The sequence below is a fragment of the Styela clava genome, chromosome 10 (assembly GCF_964204865.1).
Source record: "Styela clava chromosome 10, kaStyClav1.hap1.2, whole genome shotgun sequence".
Lineage (NCBI taxonomy): Eukaryota > Metazoa > Chordata > Ascidiacea > Stolidobranchia > Styelidae > Styela > Styela clava.
This window is the reverse complement of record NC_135259.1, coordinates 14459116-14480754: the sequence shown is the minus strand read 5'-3', so window position 1 is coordinate 14480754 and position 21639 is coordinate 14459116. Positions and strand designations below refer to the sequence as shown.

Sequence of the window (21639 nt, the reverse complement as noted above, 5' to 3'; positions counted from 1 at the left end):
CAAATACAAGGCTAACTAATCCCATACGCGTATAACCGGGATAAACATATAAATCATATCCAACATAAGAACACGATTACACGAGCACATGACTTAGAAAGTATGGTAATATATTTCCAAGCAAAATTGAAAAACACCAATCAAACACAAAAGAATATCGCTTATGAACCCGGACGAGAAAGGAACATTTTGGGGATTAGAAAAAAAAAATGTGGATTTCAAAACGACCTTACCAGCTGGGCTTTAGCGTTACATATCAATATCCATAAAAGTTTCAAATCTACCAATTATAAATTCTCGGACATCTGATGAATATTACAGAGAGACAATCAAACATAAATAAAACTACTGTTTGGCACATTATAATTTGTTTTAAGAAAAACAAACCAATAAGGCATTGCAATATTGATATATATATAGTCATGACTGATAATATTGGATTTAAAAGTTGCAGATTATGCTGGGAAAATGAAAACCTCCACATGAAATTCTAATTATGGAGTGAGTATTCGGAGCACATCAAAATTTCCTAGAGAAACTCAAAAATATTAGGTTGACTGAGTTCTTCTAACAGTCTATAAAACAGAGGTAGGCAATTATTTTCTCAGTGGGCCAGTTACAGATAAGAGACTTCTTTACTGGGCTATAGGTTTAGAACTCAATATGAAAAACTATAAATGAAAAACAGTCCATTTACAAAAGCTATTCCAAAAGCTAAGTTGACGTTTATATAATAATATGAAGCACAATGCAACAATCGGGTGTTATTTTCATCGATATTTTCAATGAAAAGTGATATTCATAAAAACTATAGGATTAATTTTAGCAGACGCAAGTGGGCTGGATGAAACACTCCAGTGAGCCGTAATTTGCTCACCTCTGCTATAAAAGAAGGAATGATTCGCGACAGTTTTTGCTATCAAAATTTGATTTCAGTTTCAGTAGAGATACTTACGAGAATAATAAGCAAATAATATTTCTACAAATTCAATCTATTGAATCATATTACATACATCGAGGATAAACAGCTCTTTAACAAACTGCAAATTTCAGTTTTCAGAAAGTTACATTCTTTATGATTTCAGTAATATTATGAGCATAGAATAAACATGCATAATAGAAATATTCTGTTGAATGATTGATTTACTTCAAATATGAATCAAATTGTACAATTCATTGCTATTGTGATAGCTCAGATGCGTTAAGATGGATGTGTGAAATTCAAATTATGTTTTATAAAACAAAACTACATGAAATGTTTAAGGTAAAATGAAAAATTCTAGACAACAAAAAAATATTTATGTTTCCTATCACAAAACAAATATCAAACACTACCAAGCAAAAAAAAATTAGTAAAAATCAGCACACTCAATTTTATGGAAAGAAGGACTGTCTAGAAAACAAAATATAAATTACTGAAATTTGCTAGAAAAAAAATTAAAAAAACAACATTTTACACTTTATCGCCAATATAACATCTCTGCTAACATTTACTACAATATATTTAAAAATACAACTCTAAACACAAAAGAAAAAAAATAGAATTTATTTGTATTCATCATGGAGGAGAGGAAAGCTGGTTGAGACTGATAATTAGTTATACGACGAACCATGGGCTCGGCTCCTATTAGTCCATTCGGGAATGCGAATAGTTAATAAGGTATTTGGGTACTTCCGTAGTATGTGTACCAGGGTTAGGCCATAGTTTTATTCCGATTTTTCTTATTTTGGTTCTATTACGAGTTCGGGGACTGTTTGTGTTAGCCAAGTGAATATACCCTCTGCCCATAGATTTCAGTCCTGTTACACAACTTGATGTAAAGTAGGCAAACAAAATTAGTTACCTCCATATAGGTACAAATGCCACTGGAGCGCGGTATTTGTTCCAGATGCATTGTGTGCAATCTGTAAATCTAACAATAAATAATAACATTATTTAAACTAGTTTAGGAAGATTTCGGATCTTTTCGAAGTCTAAAAATTTATCAGATTCTTTTTGATTTCTGTCTTGTAAATGTTGTAAAAAATGCGGAATGTTTTCATTTCTTTTATTCTTTGTTTCTTCTTTTTCCTTGAAAGCATCTGTCACTCTTGAAGTTAGAACAGGCTCTTCCTCACCTTCATCTTCACTATGTTGTTGTCTTGTAACTGTGAGAAAGAGTAGGATACATTTGTCAGTCACGAGACCACTGGGAAAGTGTCTTGCAACCTGACCATAAATTTATTCGATTCCTAATATTTTTGTTTGCTTTAGAAAATATTGACCACAAAATCACAAGCATTAGCATATTGGCTAGAGTTGGCATTCTCACCCATTACCACCTTATTTACATTTTGGCAAGTTTTAAAAGTAAAATCTCCCGCTTTGTAATCTATCATCTTGTAGTATCTTGTAATATTTAAGTTACTGCGTGTGCAGAGATAAGATCCTTTTTTAATTATTGTCCTTGTCTAGAAAAGGTTCCAATAGTCAAACGAGAATATCGGTTGGAAACCGAAGACTTATCGATCGATAGTTAGGGGATCCCCCAAAACAGAAACTGCAGTTTCGATTCATCTGCTCTTGTAACTTGCGCACTGCGCATCGCACACACACACTCGGCGGGTCTCAAAAATCTCTCGCTTTACAAAAATCTAGATCACTATATCAATAATTGATTGATAACTCGCTAATTATACGACATAATTCACCCAAAATCGATAGAATTCTGGTCCGAGATAAGATGAATGCACATGCAAAATCTGGAGCAGATTCAATCTTGCTTTCGTGAGATATCGCGTGCATCTAACAGACAAACATACAGACATACAAATACCTATCAACAAACTTACCGATTAAAATCGATAAGTAATAAGGTGGATGAATAGTTTAAATAGAAGAATAAAACGATACACTAACTTCAAAGCCCAACCCCATTACTTTAATTTAAAATTGTTATGAGCTTTACACAATGACAATACACCATTTAAAAACTATAAAACAATCAGTAAATTTACCCAATTCCTGACTGTTTTTTGAGAAGTCAATTTCTTGAACATCTTCTAATTCTTGATCATGTATGGCACGGATTCGTTTTAACTTATATGAAGTAGGTGGAGATGTTCTGGGTCTTCTATATTCCGTAGTCACTGAGTTTCTTGATGTTGGCTGACCTAAGTCAGGTTGAGAAATTAGTTTACAACAATGATGAAATAGTTTGGACTGGAAATTCTTACTTAAACACAGGACAAAACCACTGCCCTGGATGAGCCCCTATTGCCCTACACTATATTTTGTTCTGTATTGCTGAGAAATATATACTTGATGTTAACAATTACTTGATACTCTTGGCGATGAAGACAGTCTACGCTTCCCTTGATTTTGATTTCCGTATCCACCAGGGTGTAAGAACTCTGGCTGATTACGAGAAAATTCAGATTCCGAACGAGATCTGAAATGATGGCGAGGCCAGGTGCCAGCTAGAAAGTCTTCTTCTTCTTCTTGTGGCTATGAGAAAAACACAGTAAACGATTGAAATAAATCTAAATGTAGGTCGCAGGACATTCAAGAAAAGGACATCATTAGTAATTCTCGTAATTTTCCCAGTTTTGTATGAATCATCAATTTTCTCCAGAGTAACGTAGGACTGGGGACCAAAACAATGGTCAGACTGACCAGGTTTTGAACTTAAAACCTTACCTTCTTTGTCAACGAAGTTAGAACAGCGCATTCATAAAATTCTTTAATATCGAAAATGACATTCGATTATCTCCACAGTTCCATATTAAACTACTAATATCCTGAGGTCTCATAGTTCAAAGAAAATAAAATCTTCATCCGAACGACTTAGCCAAAATTGTGCATATCGGTACATAACAAACCTCCTCTTGTCTTGAGTGTGTTCCTCTGTGTGTATGAGGAGGTTGGTATTGGTTTTGTACATTGCTACTACAACCTGGTGTCTGAGTCAACTTTTTACCATCAGCGAGTGCTTGAAGCAGTTTGGGAGATAACACCTAGAATTTGATGAAACACGATGTAAACAAATGTAACCGGTAAGTGCTGCTTCGTCATTAACCCCTTAATTGCATGGGTGATTCTATCTGGATCAAATATTTACATTGCATTAGCATGGCTACCCAAGATTGAAACCGTAAACATAAAACATGATTTGGATATTCCAGTATTATAAGAACATGACAATTATATACAATATATGGAGTACAATTTTGGGTACTCCTGAAGTATGTTAAACAAGATGGCGGACACCGGAACTTAGTATGTGTACCAGGTTAGAGTAGGGCCATAATTTTATTCCAATTTTCCTTATTTTAGTTTTATTACGAGTTCAGGGACTAGCCAAGTGGCTCCCGTAGTATTTGTACCTGAAATTATGGCTTAACCCTAACTTGGTACACATACTATGTTCCGGTGTCCGCCATCTTGGTTCACATACTGCGAGGGTACCCAATTTTAAGTGTGAAAAAATATATGAAAATGGTCAAGAAGAGAGTAATGTAGATCGGAAATATAAACAGTATTAGATTGGTTTGTAAATTCGAAAAATAGTGCATTGAGTACCGGTAATACACATGCAGGATCTTCAGTCTTCCTACTTAAACACAGTATTTCAGTAGAATCACGATCATCAGTCGGTGAGTTGGAATGTGAGTGATGTTGCCTGGATTGAAATAAGGACAAATAAACTACACTAAATCATGTATTTTTACCAGCTAATTGAAGCTGATTTTATTATGAAAAGCAAAATCAAAACATTATAGAGTGAATTAGGTCTCACAACCTGTCATATTTATGAAATAAGACATAGATTAAGATGTATATGTGTGAAATGATAATCGTGTGCAGCCATTTGGTTGGAAACATTCAATAATTACAGGAGTGAAAAAAACAATGCTAGGCTACAAAAAATAAAGTATAATATACTAGTGAAGGCTGCAGCTTTTCTTCGCAATTTTTTTTAATGACTTCATATTTATTCCATAGATGAGAAAAATTGACAAGACGACTTGATCATATATGATGTACCACAGATTCTTGTTCAGCTCCTAACCCATGTTAGGTATGGAATTAGCAAACCAGGTATTCGCAACCGACAAGCATACGTTCAACTAACTAGCATACTATGGTGAGGAGGCCCTCATCTCCAGCAGGACAGTAAGAGGTGCGACATAAAGCGTGATCTAATTCTTAGCACGATGCGCCAACCCTTTTTTCAAAAAATATATAAGTTGTCAGCTAGTAAGCTCACCTTTCTGATATAGATGTTAGTCTATCTCTACTGCTCCCAGTGTTTGTACTTCTTGTTCCACTCCTGGAGTCTCTTGTTCCAGACGATGGAGTTTGTTGCCTATGGCGACCAAGATCATCCAGGAATGGTAAAATCATGTCTAAAGTGTCTCCAAGATTCATTTTGAGCTCTGAAAACCCTGGTTCTGGTTGAGGGAACTCGGGATATGTTTCATTTTGCTTCTGAGATTTTTCCTAAAAGGAACAAAATGAAGTTGGATGAAATTTACAAATAAAAAAAACTACTGAAGGCTCACATAAGTGCAAAATATTGCACATAATTGTTGATCATCACACAATTTATTGCATCTTGGATGATACAGATGTGTGTTAGAGGTCATGTTATGAGGGATTCACAGCTTATTTATATTTAATTTGAAATAATAAAAAGACTGCCGGTCTAGCCTGAAGCAGCTTAAGAGATGATTCACTCGATAATTGTTGATTTATTGATTTCAAATTTATTAGATAGCAATACACACTTGTATTCTCAACAAGTATCTAGTCTCATGTTTAAAAAGAGTATTCTTGAAACAAAAAAATGTAATTACTTACTTGTTGAGGTTTATTCTCTTCCGAATATAAGTTGGGTCTGAAATAAGAATTAAAACTTACATTATAAGAAGAATAAGCCGGAACAAAAAATTCGAAGTGCCTATGGATTGGGCAGGCCTGGAAGGATATCACCAACAAAGAATTTAAAATGTCTTGCTACTTCATGTGACCCAGCATGATAAAGATGAAACAAATAAAATAATCTGATCCACAGTACCCAATGAGAAGTATGAAAATCATAAGCAATAATAAAGGATAAAAAATATGCTCTCCTATTTTTGTAGTTGGCATTCCCTAAGTGGTTATATAGCATCCCACGGTGTACTAGCTATATAATACATATGAAAATTCTTAGTCTGGAAAAACCTTTGAATAATATAGATGAGAAAATTGTAATCAGATTCAAGTTAAACTATTACCTGTATCCTTTTAACACAGGACTTTCACTTGAGCTTGGTTGATTATTCCTGTTATTCACTGTTGTAAACAATGAGAAATGTTATATTTTGTGTCACTTCGTTAGTAATAAATATAGAGCAGTGATGGGCAATTACTTTCCTACATAGGCCACTTACAGATCATAGACTAGGTTACTGGGCCAAACGTTTAAAACTCAATATGAAATTATGAATGAAAAACAGTATTTACAAATAACTAGCGAAATAGCAATCGCCTGCCTGCTAGTTTCACTGATGTAATGCAATAGATATTTTTGTTGAAGGTGAAATTTATATCCATGAAAACTATAGTCATAATCTTAATAAAAACAAGTAGACCAGATGAAAGACTTTGGTGGACTTTCAATAGGCGATACAAAGTTTAAAATACCTGGTGTAGTTGGTCGATGACCACGAGAAGCATTGTTTTCCTGAAAAGAAAATATATTGGTTTATTTTTAAAGGCAGTGTATAAATTCTCTATAAAATTGGATGGTATAAAAATTATATCTTCTCACACTCACCTCATCCTCACTCTCTTCATCATCTTCTTCTCCTTCTATTAGTCCATACTTTTCCATGTATTTTCTGGAATAAAATTTATCAAATATTATTCCATTGATATCGAGTAATATGAAGGTATGGATAGCAGAAAATCCTTGAATCCCGCGTGGGATACCGGTAAATATGTGCGAGAAGATTGCTGGAATCCTCACTGCCATAGAGTGGTTCACCTAACCACTGGTCAGTTACAGCTTCCTCTACCATAAGTCCATGCATCTGGTATAAAAAAAACTAGCTAACCAATCCCGTACTCGACATGGACTGGTTTCCGGATTAGAGGCCATGGTTCACCATATGATTAAGCCGACTTATCGACATTTATCTCCCCCAAGATAATTAAGTAAATCCTACATACTAGTAACAGTCTTATCCAAGAGGAACGTAAGCGGAAATTTTCAATTTGATTAGGACAGTAAATAAGTTTACTGTTTTGAATAGCGAAAAACGTTGTTGATTACAATAGCAACAAACACCTTATTGTCTGGCAGTATTTGGTGAAGAAATATCACTATCCAAGTATCCAGGGTAGGCTGTCTCGAAATTTCAGACTTTCAATTACGATAAATAGAGTCAAAATGATCTATTAGGTGTTTTTAACAATATTTTCAAGGAGGCTTGCATATGCCAAAGTTTATTTTTTTAAAAAATTTGATTTCGAAGCTGGAGTGTAGTCAACATTTTTCTCACCCAGATTAATTTGTTTCAGTCAGGAATTGCAAGCCAAATATAAACTTTTCCTTATCCCCCATCACTGGTTCAAGATATGGATTATGATAAGCAATGGTTGAAGTTACAAAGAGTTGAATCTCAACGACTAGATTATATTCGAAAGAAGATTTGACCAAAATGAAAATACAAATCACTAAGTGTGTTTATAAAACAAACCATTTATTCAAAACATACCTTGTTGCTAGAGACATATTACATGGCGACACCAAACTCATTCCTGGCAAATTCTTCTCACCGAGTTTACGAACATTTGCACCAAATATGTCATGGATTGCTAACTTTTCTCCAGAACTCGAACTCTGAAATATTATGAAAAGGAAATTCTTCACATTAAAAACGGTGACTTCAACAAAAAAGTAAAACTTGTAAAATATAAATCAACACTGTAACTCATAAGCATGATTCCCATAATGGATTCATTTTGATAAAACCATATAAGTTATGTACTATATAGGAAAAAAGATTTTAAGCTTGCCCACCACCTCAAGATTAATAAATTGTAACGTAAGGAATATTAGAATCCTCCAAAAAATGACAGCTATTATCAAATCTTCGAAGCAATGTTTGCAAAAATATAGCTTCACAGAGTCTTTTTTAGAAAAATTTGCTCAAGGCAAGGAAATGTGCACTCACTCAGAATTAATTGAGACTGATTTCAGAGTAAAGTTATGAGCGATCACTACGTCAAGAACTACTGGAAATACACAGAATTACTAATAAAAAAAATCAGTCAATAGACTCAATACCTTCGATTTGAGAGGAGAAAATATAGATGAAGTATTCTTGCCAAGTTTTGATAAAGCAGCAATTTCTTCAAGTTGATCATCTGATAAATATTTGAGTGCAATTGCATTTGCATGCATACTTAGATCTGTTGAAGATGGGCCTTGCGAAAAAGAAAGTGATTGATTCTCAATTAACAACGTTTTTTTATGTTTTCACTGCAGAAAATGCTCCGTTTGAATAACGACAAATATGAAAAGAACTAGAATTTTGTTAAAACTGGAATCGTTCCAGTTCAACATTAGCTAATTCATTGCAACCTGGGTGAATTGGCAATAATGGGATTAGAATATAAGATTTTTCATCTACAATGCCACCAAACATAGTTGATCCCAATTCTTCGAGTATTATTACATCGCGCCTATAAAAATTGCAATTTAACTATTAGTGATGATCCACTTAGCTCATTTGAGTGCAAGATTTTTTGTCGGCGGGCCATATAACCAACTTCAGACATCTAGCTAAGCCACACAATAAATAAATTTTTTCATGTAGGCTATACAACAAATTATAAAAATTTCAAATTGCAAAATATTATTTTTTTAACATATCAGTGGAACACTTAAAATTTTGAGTTCGAACAACAGTTGCTAACAAGAGAAAAAGATGTGGCTATTGCTTAGCCTTACAGTAATAGAGGCTACAGGCAAAACAACGAAAGTCAACGCAGCGACAAGAGCAAAAGACGAAGTATTTTAACCTATGTGAGCACCTTTTCAAACACAAACTGTCGAATGAGGATTTTATGCTTGGTGGGGAGAATTTGAGTGTTGACAAGGGCCACACTAAATGGCTTGGCGGGCCGGGTTGTGGCCCATCGCTTATGGCCGCTTGTTGCACACCCGTAATTTAGATGATTCTAGCCAATTCGAATCTTTGATAAATAGTGAGTGACTCGAGCATACCCAACAGTGATGAAAAGATTAAAATAAATGATAGGCATGGTCTGGGTTTGTAACTTCGAGTTCGATCAGACATCTCGATTAGATACAGAAATCAAACTAATAATAATCTAGAAATATTACCTGGAAACAATGTATTCGATGTTGAACCTCCAGCCATAATGGAAAGATAATTCAATCGAGGTATCAGTGGTTCAGGTAAAGTGCTGAAAATAATTAAAACATAGATAAGCAAGACAAAACAACCAAGAAATATCATAAAAAATTACAAAATTAGGTGACAATTGAAAACTGTAGGCAGTAACCTGAATGTAGGTATGACATACAACTTACTATGAATATTCATCTTTTGAAGATTTCTTCCTGTCGTTAGAAGCAACAGCAAAACTCAATGCATTTACGGTTTCGTCATCAAATTTTACTCCCATTTTACGAAGCTGTTTTCTTGTTGCTTTGGCAACTCTGTCTTCTCTAGATTGTCTATAAAATGAAAAATCAAATTTTGGGTAAAATTGTTTTCATACGCCCAAAGGGCGGGAATTAGGAAAATACTATATAACAATACAATTTTGGGCAAGAAAAGTACAGAAATGGTTTTTTCATGCGAGCGCAAATCAATGAAGAATGTTTACAGATGAATTATACATAACAGTAAGTTCAGTAAATTAACAGATTAAGTGGTGATAAAATGCCACTGAAACTTACTGTATCTTTTTGGACTTTTTCTTTACACTTCTCTGTGGTGTTGATGCAGCTGAATTCTCTGAACTGATTTCACTTTTTCCATCAATATCTGCTTTCTTCAACATATCACGAACCTAGCAATATAAAGTGGAAATTTTTTTTGCCTGTTTCAAGGATGTTTCCACAAATTGGTGCTTACAAACTAGTTTACATGTTCATAACTATCATTTCAATTGTAACTATTTACTCTCCTGTTCGTTAAAAGTATTAGTAGCAAATTTGGCAAAGGTAAGCTCAAGTTTTACGAGACAACTTTTGAAGTACTGCAATGGAACTAAGACTCCTAGAGGAACAAAATGACTATAAAATTACTGTATCTATACTTAAATTATGGAAACACAAATGAAAAAGTAACAAAAGGTAGTAAACCACAAAAACAAGTTAGCGTTTGATGTATTACAATGCTCAAAAATTTGTCGTAGTAAATAAGCGCCCGAGCAGCTGTTGCAAAGAATATTGTGAGGTAAAATAAATTTAAAAATGTTAGTTAAAAGCTTGGCATGGTTGGTTTATGATAAACAAAATATAGAAAAATATTCTTCCATACTTGGCTGAGGAGATTTTTCATAAAATGTTCATCTTTAGGTTCAGTTTCTTCTTCTGCTTCTTCCAACGATTGATTCAAATTGATGGGAGGAACGATACACATACTTGCACTCTCGCCTTTAAATGGAAAAAAATTGGTATTTTCCAACTTATCTATGGCATCTTATAGGAGTTCAATGTCCATTTTTTTTTGTCTTCTGATGCCCAAATCGCGGTCCTGTTTTCAAGTCTTTTAATATTATTTTTCAACAAAATGACCAATTTCAGCTGGTGCCTTTTCTTGAAATAGATTGGGACCAGATTAACGCATCATGCTAAGCGTTAAGAACACGCTTCCCATCACACCACTAATTACCTTGCGTGGGTTACCAGGTTCGAATCTTGTAGGAGATAACTATGTGTGAGAGAATTGCTACACTCCCCAACAGTCGTAGGTGATTTATGTGGGTGTTAATCGGTTACGGTTTCTCCACCTTTGATTCCATATATCTGAAACAAATAACTTGCTAACTAATCCCACACCCAATATGAACTGGACATGAGAAAATCCTATCCTAACTAAAAATGAAGATAACAGAAGTATCAAAGATCACAGAAAGATGATTCACTCACTCACTCATTAATGAGTAACGCACCAAGAACAGGACTATCCACTCACTCATTAATGAGTAACTCACCAAGAACAGGACTATCTTGGGCACTCCATATTCCACCAGCAACTTTACTCGTCGGAGTATTAAATGACGATTGCTCAGTACTTGTTTCTAGTAACGGTAGATCAACAGCTCGTAAGCTTGAAGCTAGACTTCTTGTGTCACAATCATCTTCTATATTTGCTGAAGCAATTTCTCTCAAGTTTGTTTCATCGAGATGGATACTGGCAAACTCTGATGCAGGATATTTTTCAGTGCATTGGCTTTCACATCTAGAAAAAGGGTGAAGGAAATTGGATGATAGATTGACAATTTAAGAGGGCTCTTGAAACTGGGGGTCCCAACCACCCGATGGGTCGCGAAAGGGCTTAATGGGGGTTGCAGTAAATTTTTTTTCGACACTTACCGGTATGTTAAAACAAAATATCACTCAAATTTGAAAGATTTAGAACCAATGCTGAGACACGCCATCACCGAAATAGAGCAAAGATTCGATCTTATGTGCGAGAATATGCAAGCACATGATATTGAATTGATATTAAAGGTAGTGTCAATTTTATTATTTACTACTTTATTATTATTAAATTTTACTTTATTTCATTTTAGTTCCTGGAGGGTCGCGAAAAAATTTGGCCGTGCAAAGTGCGGGTCAGGCTGAGAAATGTATGAAGAACACCAAAACAATCAGGGACATCAATCTCTAGGTGAAAAAAAATGATGATGATGACTTTTTGTTCATAAATATTCTATTATGACACCAGCTCATCAGGATAAGAAAATTCAGATCAGATTTGAGCAATTAATTCTGTGTGTATCCTAATTTTATCAGCATGATACCTCAAAGCATTGATCCTGTTGATAGTAGGAACATGATCATCTTTATTTTCTAATTCTTGTTGTTTTTGACTCATGCTCTCTTCTGTCTGATCAACATTATTCTCTTCTATATTTTGTTGGATTGATTGATTATTACTAGTTGATGACATACTTGAGAAAGGTGTCGTGTGATTTGATAATGATGATGAAACTATAATGAAATATTACAAATCAGTATAAACAAGAAACTCTATCTCTTTGGTTGTGAGCCATTTTCAAACCAACATAAAAGCTGTGATACAATTAGAAAAATATGTATATAAATATGAGACGATTTTACTCAAGTTTATGTCAGCTGTATCAAGAGTTCCACAAGCTAATTTTTCACAAAGCACAAATCAAGTATGTCACATTCGTTTGGCAATCAATAAAACCAATTCTCATCCTATTTACAAAACTTTTTCATTCGGCTTTCAAATAATTAACATCAGCTTGATACATCTCAGTAACATGCATTCCAACCCTAAGCTTTATATTATACTTACCATATTTTACGGACCATAAAGTGCATAGGGTTATAAAATGCACTGTCAATAAATTGCTTAAGTTGGGTTTTTATCCGGTTCCATTACATTTGAACCCACGTACATTTGAACCCATGACAATTGCACCTGTATGCTATTGCACCTATGGAATTTTTTTTGTTTCACGGATAGTTAAACCCATACTAACTCTAACCCATGGGTTTTAGCACCCGCATATAGATTGAACCCCTGGATATACGCATGGGTTCAAATGTACGTGGGTTCAAATGTACGGTCACCTTTTTATCCACACATACGGCGCACCGGACTATAAGGCGCAACCTGTACTGGTATTGAGTATAGGCATTAAAGCACTACCTGATCCATACATTATAAGGAGAACAATCAATTTTTGAGAAAAATAAACTATTTAATTTGCCTTATGGTCCGTAAATTACCGTATATAAAAAAGCAAAAAAGGTACCTTTTGTCTGACTTTCTTTTTCCATGTTTGTTTCATTGTCATCTGATGGTACATACAAGCTTTGGCCAGTATTGACACCCATGCTGATTTTTTCACTCACATTTGTTGGAGCTTCTGGCTCTATAAAGTCGAAATTAGTCTTTGCAAAAGCCACATAATATGAGAATTTTATATGTGGATTATATTAGATCGATTGTAATGCACAGATAACAGCTGTGGGTGCAATGGCCCAGAGTAGAGTAGAGTGTGCAACCTTTATTACAAGCGAGCCAGACAGGAATAACTGGGCGAAACCGCTCGCACCTTTATTCAACATAGGTTGTCTAGAGTTGTAGGCACAAAAATTTAGGTTTTTAATCTTATGACATGTGTTGTACGCTTCATACAAGCTAGCTGTTGAGCATTATAATGTCATAGATAATAAATTGGACTCAGGTATAGGCTTTGCAATGCAAAGGGATTACTCTCATCCGACGCATATACCTGATTAAACCAAACTAAAAACTAGTTTCGCAGACGGCACACTAATTAAAATTGGCACTCTCAGCGGGTCATACAATTTTTCTTTGTGGGCCACACCTAGCCTGAGGGCCGCAGGTTTCACACCCCTGCCCTATAGGTCAAAGTGTCTAACTTATTAATTATGTTGACATTGCAGGTTAAAAATCACAAGTTCAAATCCCACGCATACCACCCCACTCAGGGTGTAATAAAATAGGTAAGAAATACTGAATCGGAAAGATCCCAGTCTTCCTAATATATAATAGCTTGTACGATATCATCTGCTGCTTATACAATGCCCTTCATAGAGAAGCGCAGTTGATGACGAAAAGAGAAATATTTCATAGAAAAGTGTTTAGAAGTCATAGAAGTTTTTAGATAAGTAAAAATTTCTTATTCGTGTTTATAGGTCACAGGATTCAGGAGCATTTGGGGTTTACAATTTGATAATTCACCTGTGCCTGTGCTCGTTTCTGTCGTAGTCGTTACAAGTTTTTCCTTCTTACCATCGCCAGTCTCTTGCATGGATAGAAGTTTTTGAATTTGAGCTTGTAGTTGTTTTAATTGTGCATCCTGGTGCATTAAAAGTTGATACGCTTCAGGAGGAAGCTGTTTCATCCAAAGTGGAGAATCTGCCTGTAAACCTGCAACTTGGGAGGGATGCTGGCACTCTTCTTGTTGCTTTTGTACCATAGCTTGTGGGTGTGAAACGGGTAAAGATTGGGGTTTGCCAGATGCAGAGTAAGGTGTGGGTAAATGGGGTGAAATTTGGGGGTTTGTCGTCATACTTGGGGTTGAGAGAAGGTTTACAGAGTTTGTGTATTGGGGCATGGGTGCATGTGAAAAGTCATATGACGTTTTGGGTAAATTCTGTTGGGTAGGGTTAGTTGTATATGTAGGCGGTAAAGATGTACGTGGGATGTATTGCATATCTGGGTGTATTTGTGGGTAAGGTTGAGGTACTGTATTACGGATAGACCCTGAGATTTGATATTGAAATGCAGGGTTTTGGGGGTATGGGTGAGGAGTATATTGACCCATTGGTGCAACATTCAAGGGCAATCTTTGTCCCTGTGTTTGCATTGGTGTTGAGCTATGCAACGCTTGATAAGACAGAATAGGACGTGAAGCTCCATGGTATACATGTGGTTGAGGCATATTCTTATGAGAACCCCGTATACAGTCAGATGCACTACGGCTACGACGCTGCATTGGTTCATGATTAGGATATGAATGTGTCTGTCCATCAGAGTTAACACCAGTATTCATTCTTGTTCCTGGCATTGGGTGGCGGTAGTGATTGCCCGGGGGTTTTAGTGGCCCTGAGGGGCGTCTATCTTGAGGTGATATTCCGCGATTGTTTGCATTTAAGTTGTTGATGTTTTTGAGAGGTGAACGAATTCCTGGAGAATTGTGATTGTGAATCTTTTCTGAAGTTACCCTTCTCTGTAATAGAAATAAATGATGAGTTGTAAGTCATTTGCTCAAATGAGGAAATTTATCTAGAAAATGGAAATGATGGAAATGGAAAATATCTATATAAATTTGTGCATAATCATTTGGTTAACTCATTTTGTGGATTTAGAATAAAATATTAATCTATTTCCCCGTTGCAATTTTGAATAAAGAACCTTAATTTCAATTCTATAATTTCCTAAAATAGGACTATTTTGACAAAACTGGAATTTTGTTTCGACTAAATATCATGCATATCTCTGCATTACAGATTGATAATTTCATAGACAAATACAAATACTCATTACTGCACCAAGTATTCTTAAAATTATTCCACAAAACTGCAAAATTACGTTGTTAACCACAACTTATCTAAATGTGATATCTGACGCTGCTTCGTTTGGCAAAATTTAGGTAAAACAATTGCAATTTTGATTTATGAAAATTATACATTTAGAAAAACACCTTAATGAGGTGATATGAAGGCTGAATGTCATTAAAGGAGAGTAAAATAAAAACAAAAATCTCACTTTGGTTGGACTTTTAGATGATTGGCGGGAACTTTGTGATGGAACTTGATAATTTTCATCGAATATAATTGACAGCTCTGGAACAGATGGTTTTATCAAGCTTGGTGATTGGTGGATAGTTGAGGGGTGTGGTGAGGGCAACGGCATGGGCATAGAATCTTGAAAGACTTCTGAATCGTCGACTGCGAGTGAAAAACTGACACCATTTGTAAGATTTCGGTTCCGGCTACCACTGGAACGCCTTCTGCTCTCGGAGTTGTTCCGTAGGATGGATTGAGGAATGGATGAACCCTTTGAACAAAAATTCGCAGAAAATTGTTAAGAGGCAATGCTTGAAGAGTTGTCAGAGTAAAAAAAGGGAGTAGATGTTGAAATTTCGATTGTTGTGTTACAACTTACAACTGATTTATACTGATTATTATAGTGAAAACAAAGAAGTTGATGCCAAGGGAAACATTAATACCTTCTTTGGTTGTCGTCCTCTAAGACGTTCCTCTCTCTCTTTCCTATCGCTGTCAACTTCATCATTGACAAGCAATGCTTTCTTTTTTGGCACAACAAATGATTCAATGCTTCCTACAGCTTCTTGAAACAATTCTCTTTCTTTAAAAACACCTTCAGGTAAATCACCTGATGTAGATTGAAGACGAAATTCAAGAACTTTTTCAGAATTTCCAGATTGCTTGGAAACTTGGATACATTGCTGAATATAAAGGAGAAAAATACAAAATATTATATTTAAGCCAGTTAGTTTCCTTCAACTCCATTATCAGTTCTATATATCTATATTTACGTTCAAATTAAACAAGTTCTGTGAATTATTATAAAACAGGAGGGCATGTGTTTGTTCACCCATAAATGTAAAAAATGGATATAATATCCTATATATTCAATATAGAGACCGTTTTAACAATGAAATAAACATGGAGCAATATCTTTGATTGTATCAAAGTATTTAATAAAGGCATTGAAATAGTTGTCCTGGTGAATGTGTCCAAGCTAAATTACTAGTTTTTCTGCACTTTCTATATTACCTGAGCATGCAGAAGATCAAAGTTCAATTTGTCATCATATTTAACTTGGAAAAACAAAGGAGATGAACTTGTAACTGAGTAGAGAACGAGTAAAAATTGACCTCCAGGCATGATTCTGAACAAAAAAAGAAAGATATTTTCAATAAGGCAAGGATTTGCTGAAAAGTGTGAGCAATCGAAATGATACATACCGGTACTTTCAAAAGAGGGCTGAAAAGAATATATGAATGGTCTAGAAGAGAGCTTAAAGCATGGATTCAGGCTCTATGCTCAGCTCGAAAGGTTCGGGATTTTCAAAGTAATAGTTCCATACATATGCATGGCTGCTTTCCAGAGCCCTGTTCATAGCAGAGATGTGGAACACTCAATGAAGAAATGTACAACTATTTTTCCAATGTAGGCGATCAATTTGTCACACCTACAGTGAGTTAGCCAATATTTAATTGAAAAGGAGTGTCTGGAATTATCAATTCAGAAGCCTGACTAATGTATATATATATATATATATCGACACCTCAAAACCAAACAGTGCTAAGTCCACTTTTCCAAAAAATGACATTTTTCAATTGCTGATTTTCCTGGACTTAGCTCTACATTTTGCCTTATCTCTAGGTGCTCTAGATCTCAAGACAGTAATGGACATAACCCTGCTTTTTTTAGGGCATTTGAGAACTAAACAGAGCTGTGTCTACTATAGTGGACTTAGCTCTGGATAACTGCATTGTAAGTTGGGGCTAAGTCCGTTGTTTGGATGGACATAGCTCCTCTCAAAAAATATAATACAAAGCGCTAAGTCCATACCAGCCTCTATAATAACATAATAAAGGGGCCCTAAGTCCAATAAAATTGTTCCTGGTCCAGAAAATTGAGAGCCAAAAAGGGTTAAGTCTAAAGTTCATAGTTTGAAATAAAATTGTCTGGCAAAATCTGACCAAATATATATTTGCCATGTGCAGTTGAACCATAGAATAAAATGTTCAAATCAAATTTATTGTCAACTAAATTATGCTTACCTTTCATAAATGTCAGCACAGTGTAAATATCTCATACAAGCAAGCCATACATTAGAATTATGAACTGATACGACTCCACTAATCCATATTCCTACTGTAGGGATAGAACGAGATTTTGGATCAGAATCGAGAAGTAGAAGAAGTTTGCGAGACTGATTCATACTCAGGTAACTGAAAAAAAAAAGGTTCTTATTATATGAAGATTAGCAAGTCGATTGGGGTTTTGGTACATGAAGGACCATTTTGGAGGACCTGGCATGGATTAGTAATTGGACGAGAGGCTGTGATATGCCATAGAAAGATCATCTTTCCTCTCACCCAAGATAAAAAGAATCCTCAAGAAAATCAGTTTTTATACCCGATTTCCAAGAAAAGTAAAACAGGATTTTTTTTAATTTTTTTCTCGACACAAGCTTCAATAAAATAGAAATGCTATGGTAATTATGCTTTATTTTACAAAAATTACCTTATTGCACTTTGTCATAGTAAACTCCATTTTCCCAAAACTAAGATAATGTAATTCAATAAAAATCAGCTGTTGTATAATATAACCTAGCAATCAACAAACACTTCTTTAAATACACTTCATTCATAGTCTATATCTCTATATAACAGCAGTAACACAGTATGCAATGCACAACAAATACAGAAATCTCATAGATGAAACAACCTACCCTGTCTTTGATGAATGCTGTATACTAGAAAGATTCAGAGGTCCTGATAAATTTTTTGCGAGAGCAGTTGGTATGATTGGTACAGGCTTGATCGGTGTAGAATGGAAAGAATTTGATATACATGGAGTTACCCATTGTAATAACATGTCTACGTCATCAGGCTGGGAATCTGAAAATAATTCAACATTGTGGTAAAATTAAAATTCAATATGAACTACATTTCGCAGTCAGTAGTCTGCAACACTAGGGTTGAGGGTGGAGCCTGTTTGTGACGAATTCATTAATAAAAGGAAGTATACTTTCCAGACTAAATGCTTCTGTAAATTTTTCAAACCAAAAAAAGACGAAATTTCTGTCAGACGTTATATATAAGAGAGATAGATTAAAAGGTTATAAAGTGAAAAGTGTTTTCGAAGGCCGGTTTGTGAAAAATTTTCAGGTTCGAATCGGTCTTGAGGCGGAAAAGACTGCCGGTTTCTGCTCTAAGTGACAAAAGAGTTAGGTATGATTAACTATATCTAGTTATAAATAAATGGAATATTGGTGTATTTTTGTTTCTCTGATACCTAGATATTAAACTTGCTGTCAAAGAGTCATGAAAAATCATTTGGATACTGGCTGAATTCAAACTCCTCAAATACACAATCTGTCCATCTCCAAGAATTACACAAAAACTATATTACCATAAACCTTAAAACTCTATTTTCCTGTAAGTATCTGAAACTTTAAACAAAAAATTACTAAATGAATAACTTGATAAAGTGAGGTTCCGAAAAAAAAATCCTTACCTTTTGAATAATAACAATGAAGTCGGATTGGAAACAGCGAAGTATTTTCAACTGAAAGTCTTGTTGATACTTGGTGGTGAAGCAACTGGAACATTTGTTTTTTTATTAATTGAAGCAATATATTGTAGTCAAATAAATACAAGTTTTAGATGTGATATAAAATCAGTTCTGGGGAACCTGAGTTTGGTATGTTTTAATTGATATTGGAGTTTGGACTTTCAAGCGCCCATCAATATCAAGCTATCCAAATGCAAACAGTTATATATTTGATAATCGATTTTACTTTCTCAAAGGAAAATTTAATTTTTCACATTTTATGCATGAAATGTTAATTTTGTCATTAATTAAGGATAGGCTAATGAATTATACAATGATAGTTTCGATGTTATACTGTGCCTATTTTTAAGGTAGGCTACTTCATATTTCGAAACCCACTTCATGCCATTACCTTGAACGTATTCCGATAGTCATTCACAGAAAAAACACTCGTTGAATCGAGAGATTGAGGGAATTGTTGAGTGAAAATCATTGGAATAACAACATCTCCGGGTAAGGGGGTGGAAGGAGCCTTATTTCCATCACTACGAATTGTCCCAGGATCAAATCGATCAAGGTTTATCACAATTCCCCTCTCATCTGAAGAAATAAAAATAATCATGAATGCTGTGTGCCAAATAAAGTGTGTCATGAAATGTGTGGATCTTTAACAAAAAAATTTCCTTTGTTGTACAACAGGACATGTTTATCCATTATTGAATCCCATTATTAAATCCATTTTTTACTCTGTATTTCTAACATCTACTATTTTCAATGAATTTCCTTCTTTAAGTATAAAATATACAGTATGTCATAAAATGTGTGCATCTTTACCAGGAAATTTTCTTTTGCTGTACAACCGACATGTTTACTCATCCCACTAATAAACCCATTTTTTACTCTGTAATGACCATTTTCAACGAATTCTTTTTAATATAAAAAATACAGTATAGTATAGAGAAGAGATTAAATTTTGCCTTTCTTATACTAGTTATAAATATAAAAACTACTACTTTCTCATTTTCCTTACTACTATTTTTAAAATGTACTAACAGGTCAAAATCACCTGTGTTGGCGCTAAATTTAAACTATAAACTGTTATGCATTATATTGTCCACTGATAACCGTCATAATGAAAAGTAGGTGTCCATAGAATTACATAAAATTATTGCCCAGTCCTAGTGGTTAGAATTTAGGTCGTAACAACGTTTGCATCAAAGACTGATGTTTTCAACCTTGATCATATCCTTAACGATGATGTAATAAATTGGGCAGGCAATGTCTGAATGTCAAACAAAGAAATTGATAAATCCAATAAATGTCTGCTTACCCATTACCTTGTTCTGAGTGAATATTTGGATACACCTCATAAAAAAATTATAAATAACCATAACGTACCATCCGTATATGCAGTTGTTCCCATTAGAAATCCGGTGAATTGATTCATATTATCATCGTCCTCAACTGCAGATTGAGTAGCATGTCGATGTGCGAGCCTCAAACATCTTTCCAGACAAAGCAATGAGATTGAATGAAAATGCTGCGTTCCAAATAATATCGATTCTCCACATGGCATCATGTCCCTGGTTGATAATAACAAACTTCAGAAAAAATGTCATGTGAACAATTTAAGTTCATTGCTGAGCAGGATTTCACTACAATAAATTTAAGAATAAAATCGATTAAATGGGAAAAGCCTACTTAAAAACGAGGGGAAAAAGTTCATTCACCAATTCCATAATACAGTAATATCTGAACATTGAAGAGGTAAAAACAAATATCTGCATATTTCAGTATTCAGATATCAGGATATCCTAAAGCAATTTCTACATAAAACTTAGTCCAGTAGTCTGTTTGTGCTACAGTTTCTTAAATTGTTATAAAACAACAAAAACTGAAAAATGAGATTACCAAGTACAGATTGACAGAAGTCAGGAAGCATCATATATTAGAATACTGGAATATCTGTATACAAAACAGATAAAACCATAAAAAACAATACAGTAATATCTGAATATAGCATATTTACCACAGGTCAGTTTTCGAGTTAGGAAAACGTAGTTTTTCTGGAGGATCTTGAACAATCTTTCTGTTATTTCCCAAACCTGTAGTATTTTGAAGTGAAGAAAAATAAGACGATGGATTTGGGCGATCTGTCAGCAAAGGCTGCTTCATCCTTGCTCTTCAATTTTATTAAATTCCTTTCTCTGCATTGACTAATAAATTACACCGCATTTGCTGGTTAAACAAATCATTATAATTACATAAACATGTCCTAAATAAATGGCCACAAAGCCCGAACATCAACGCTAAATATATCGTTCATTGCGACAACGTGAAATCTGATGGTGTGAAAAGATCGGTTGCAAATCTAACGTCATTTTGGAAATGGTGTTCCCATTTTATATTTAAATCTGATTCCTTTTGAGTTTCTTCATTTTAAATTATTGTAAAAAATAAAAATACAATTTAAATTAAGTTTTGACGTAGATATAATTATATATATATTTAAAAAATATATGTAAAGGATGAAAATATTAAAATTAAGTAGTTACAGTGATTGCTTAAGTGAACACTATTATTA

General features: G+C 34.5%; 1 protein-coding gene across 1 annotated transcript; it reads right to left on the bottom strand.

Annotated features, from left to right (window-relative positions):
- Positions 1-93: 93 nt before the first annotated feature.
- LOC120337546 (SCL-interrupting locus protein homolog) lies at positions 94-21404 on the bottom strand. The gene is made up of 29 exons (XM_078117022.1): positions 21085-21404; positions 20454-20638; positions 19468-19655; positions 19020-19104; positions 18232-18400; positions 17558-17728; positions 16545-16659; positions 15974-16213; positions 15511-15801; positions 13981-14971; positions 13025-13144; positions 12038-12227; positions 11225-11472; positions 10549-10664; positions 9963-10075; positions 9591-9737; positions 9381-9463; positions 8319-8458; positions 7747-7871; positions 6804-6867; positions 6671-6710; positions 6262-6319; positions 5843-5879; positions 5250-5482; positions 4562-4661; positions 3862-3996; positions 3319-3487; positions 2998-3153; positions 94-2148 (listed from the first exon to the last, which is right to left on the bottom strand). The coding sequence occupies exons 1-29, from the start codon at positions 21228-21230 to the stop codon at positions 1937-1939; spliced, it is 5067 nt and encodes a 1688-aa protein (XP_077973148.1). The 5' UTR covers positions 21231-21404; the 3' UTR covers positions 94-1936.
- Positions 21405-21639: the final 235 nt, after the last annotated feature.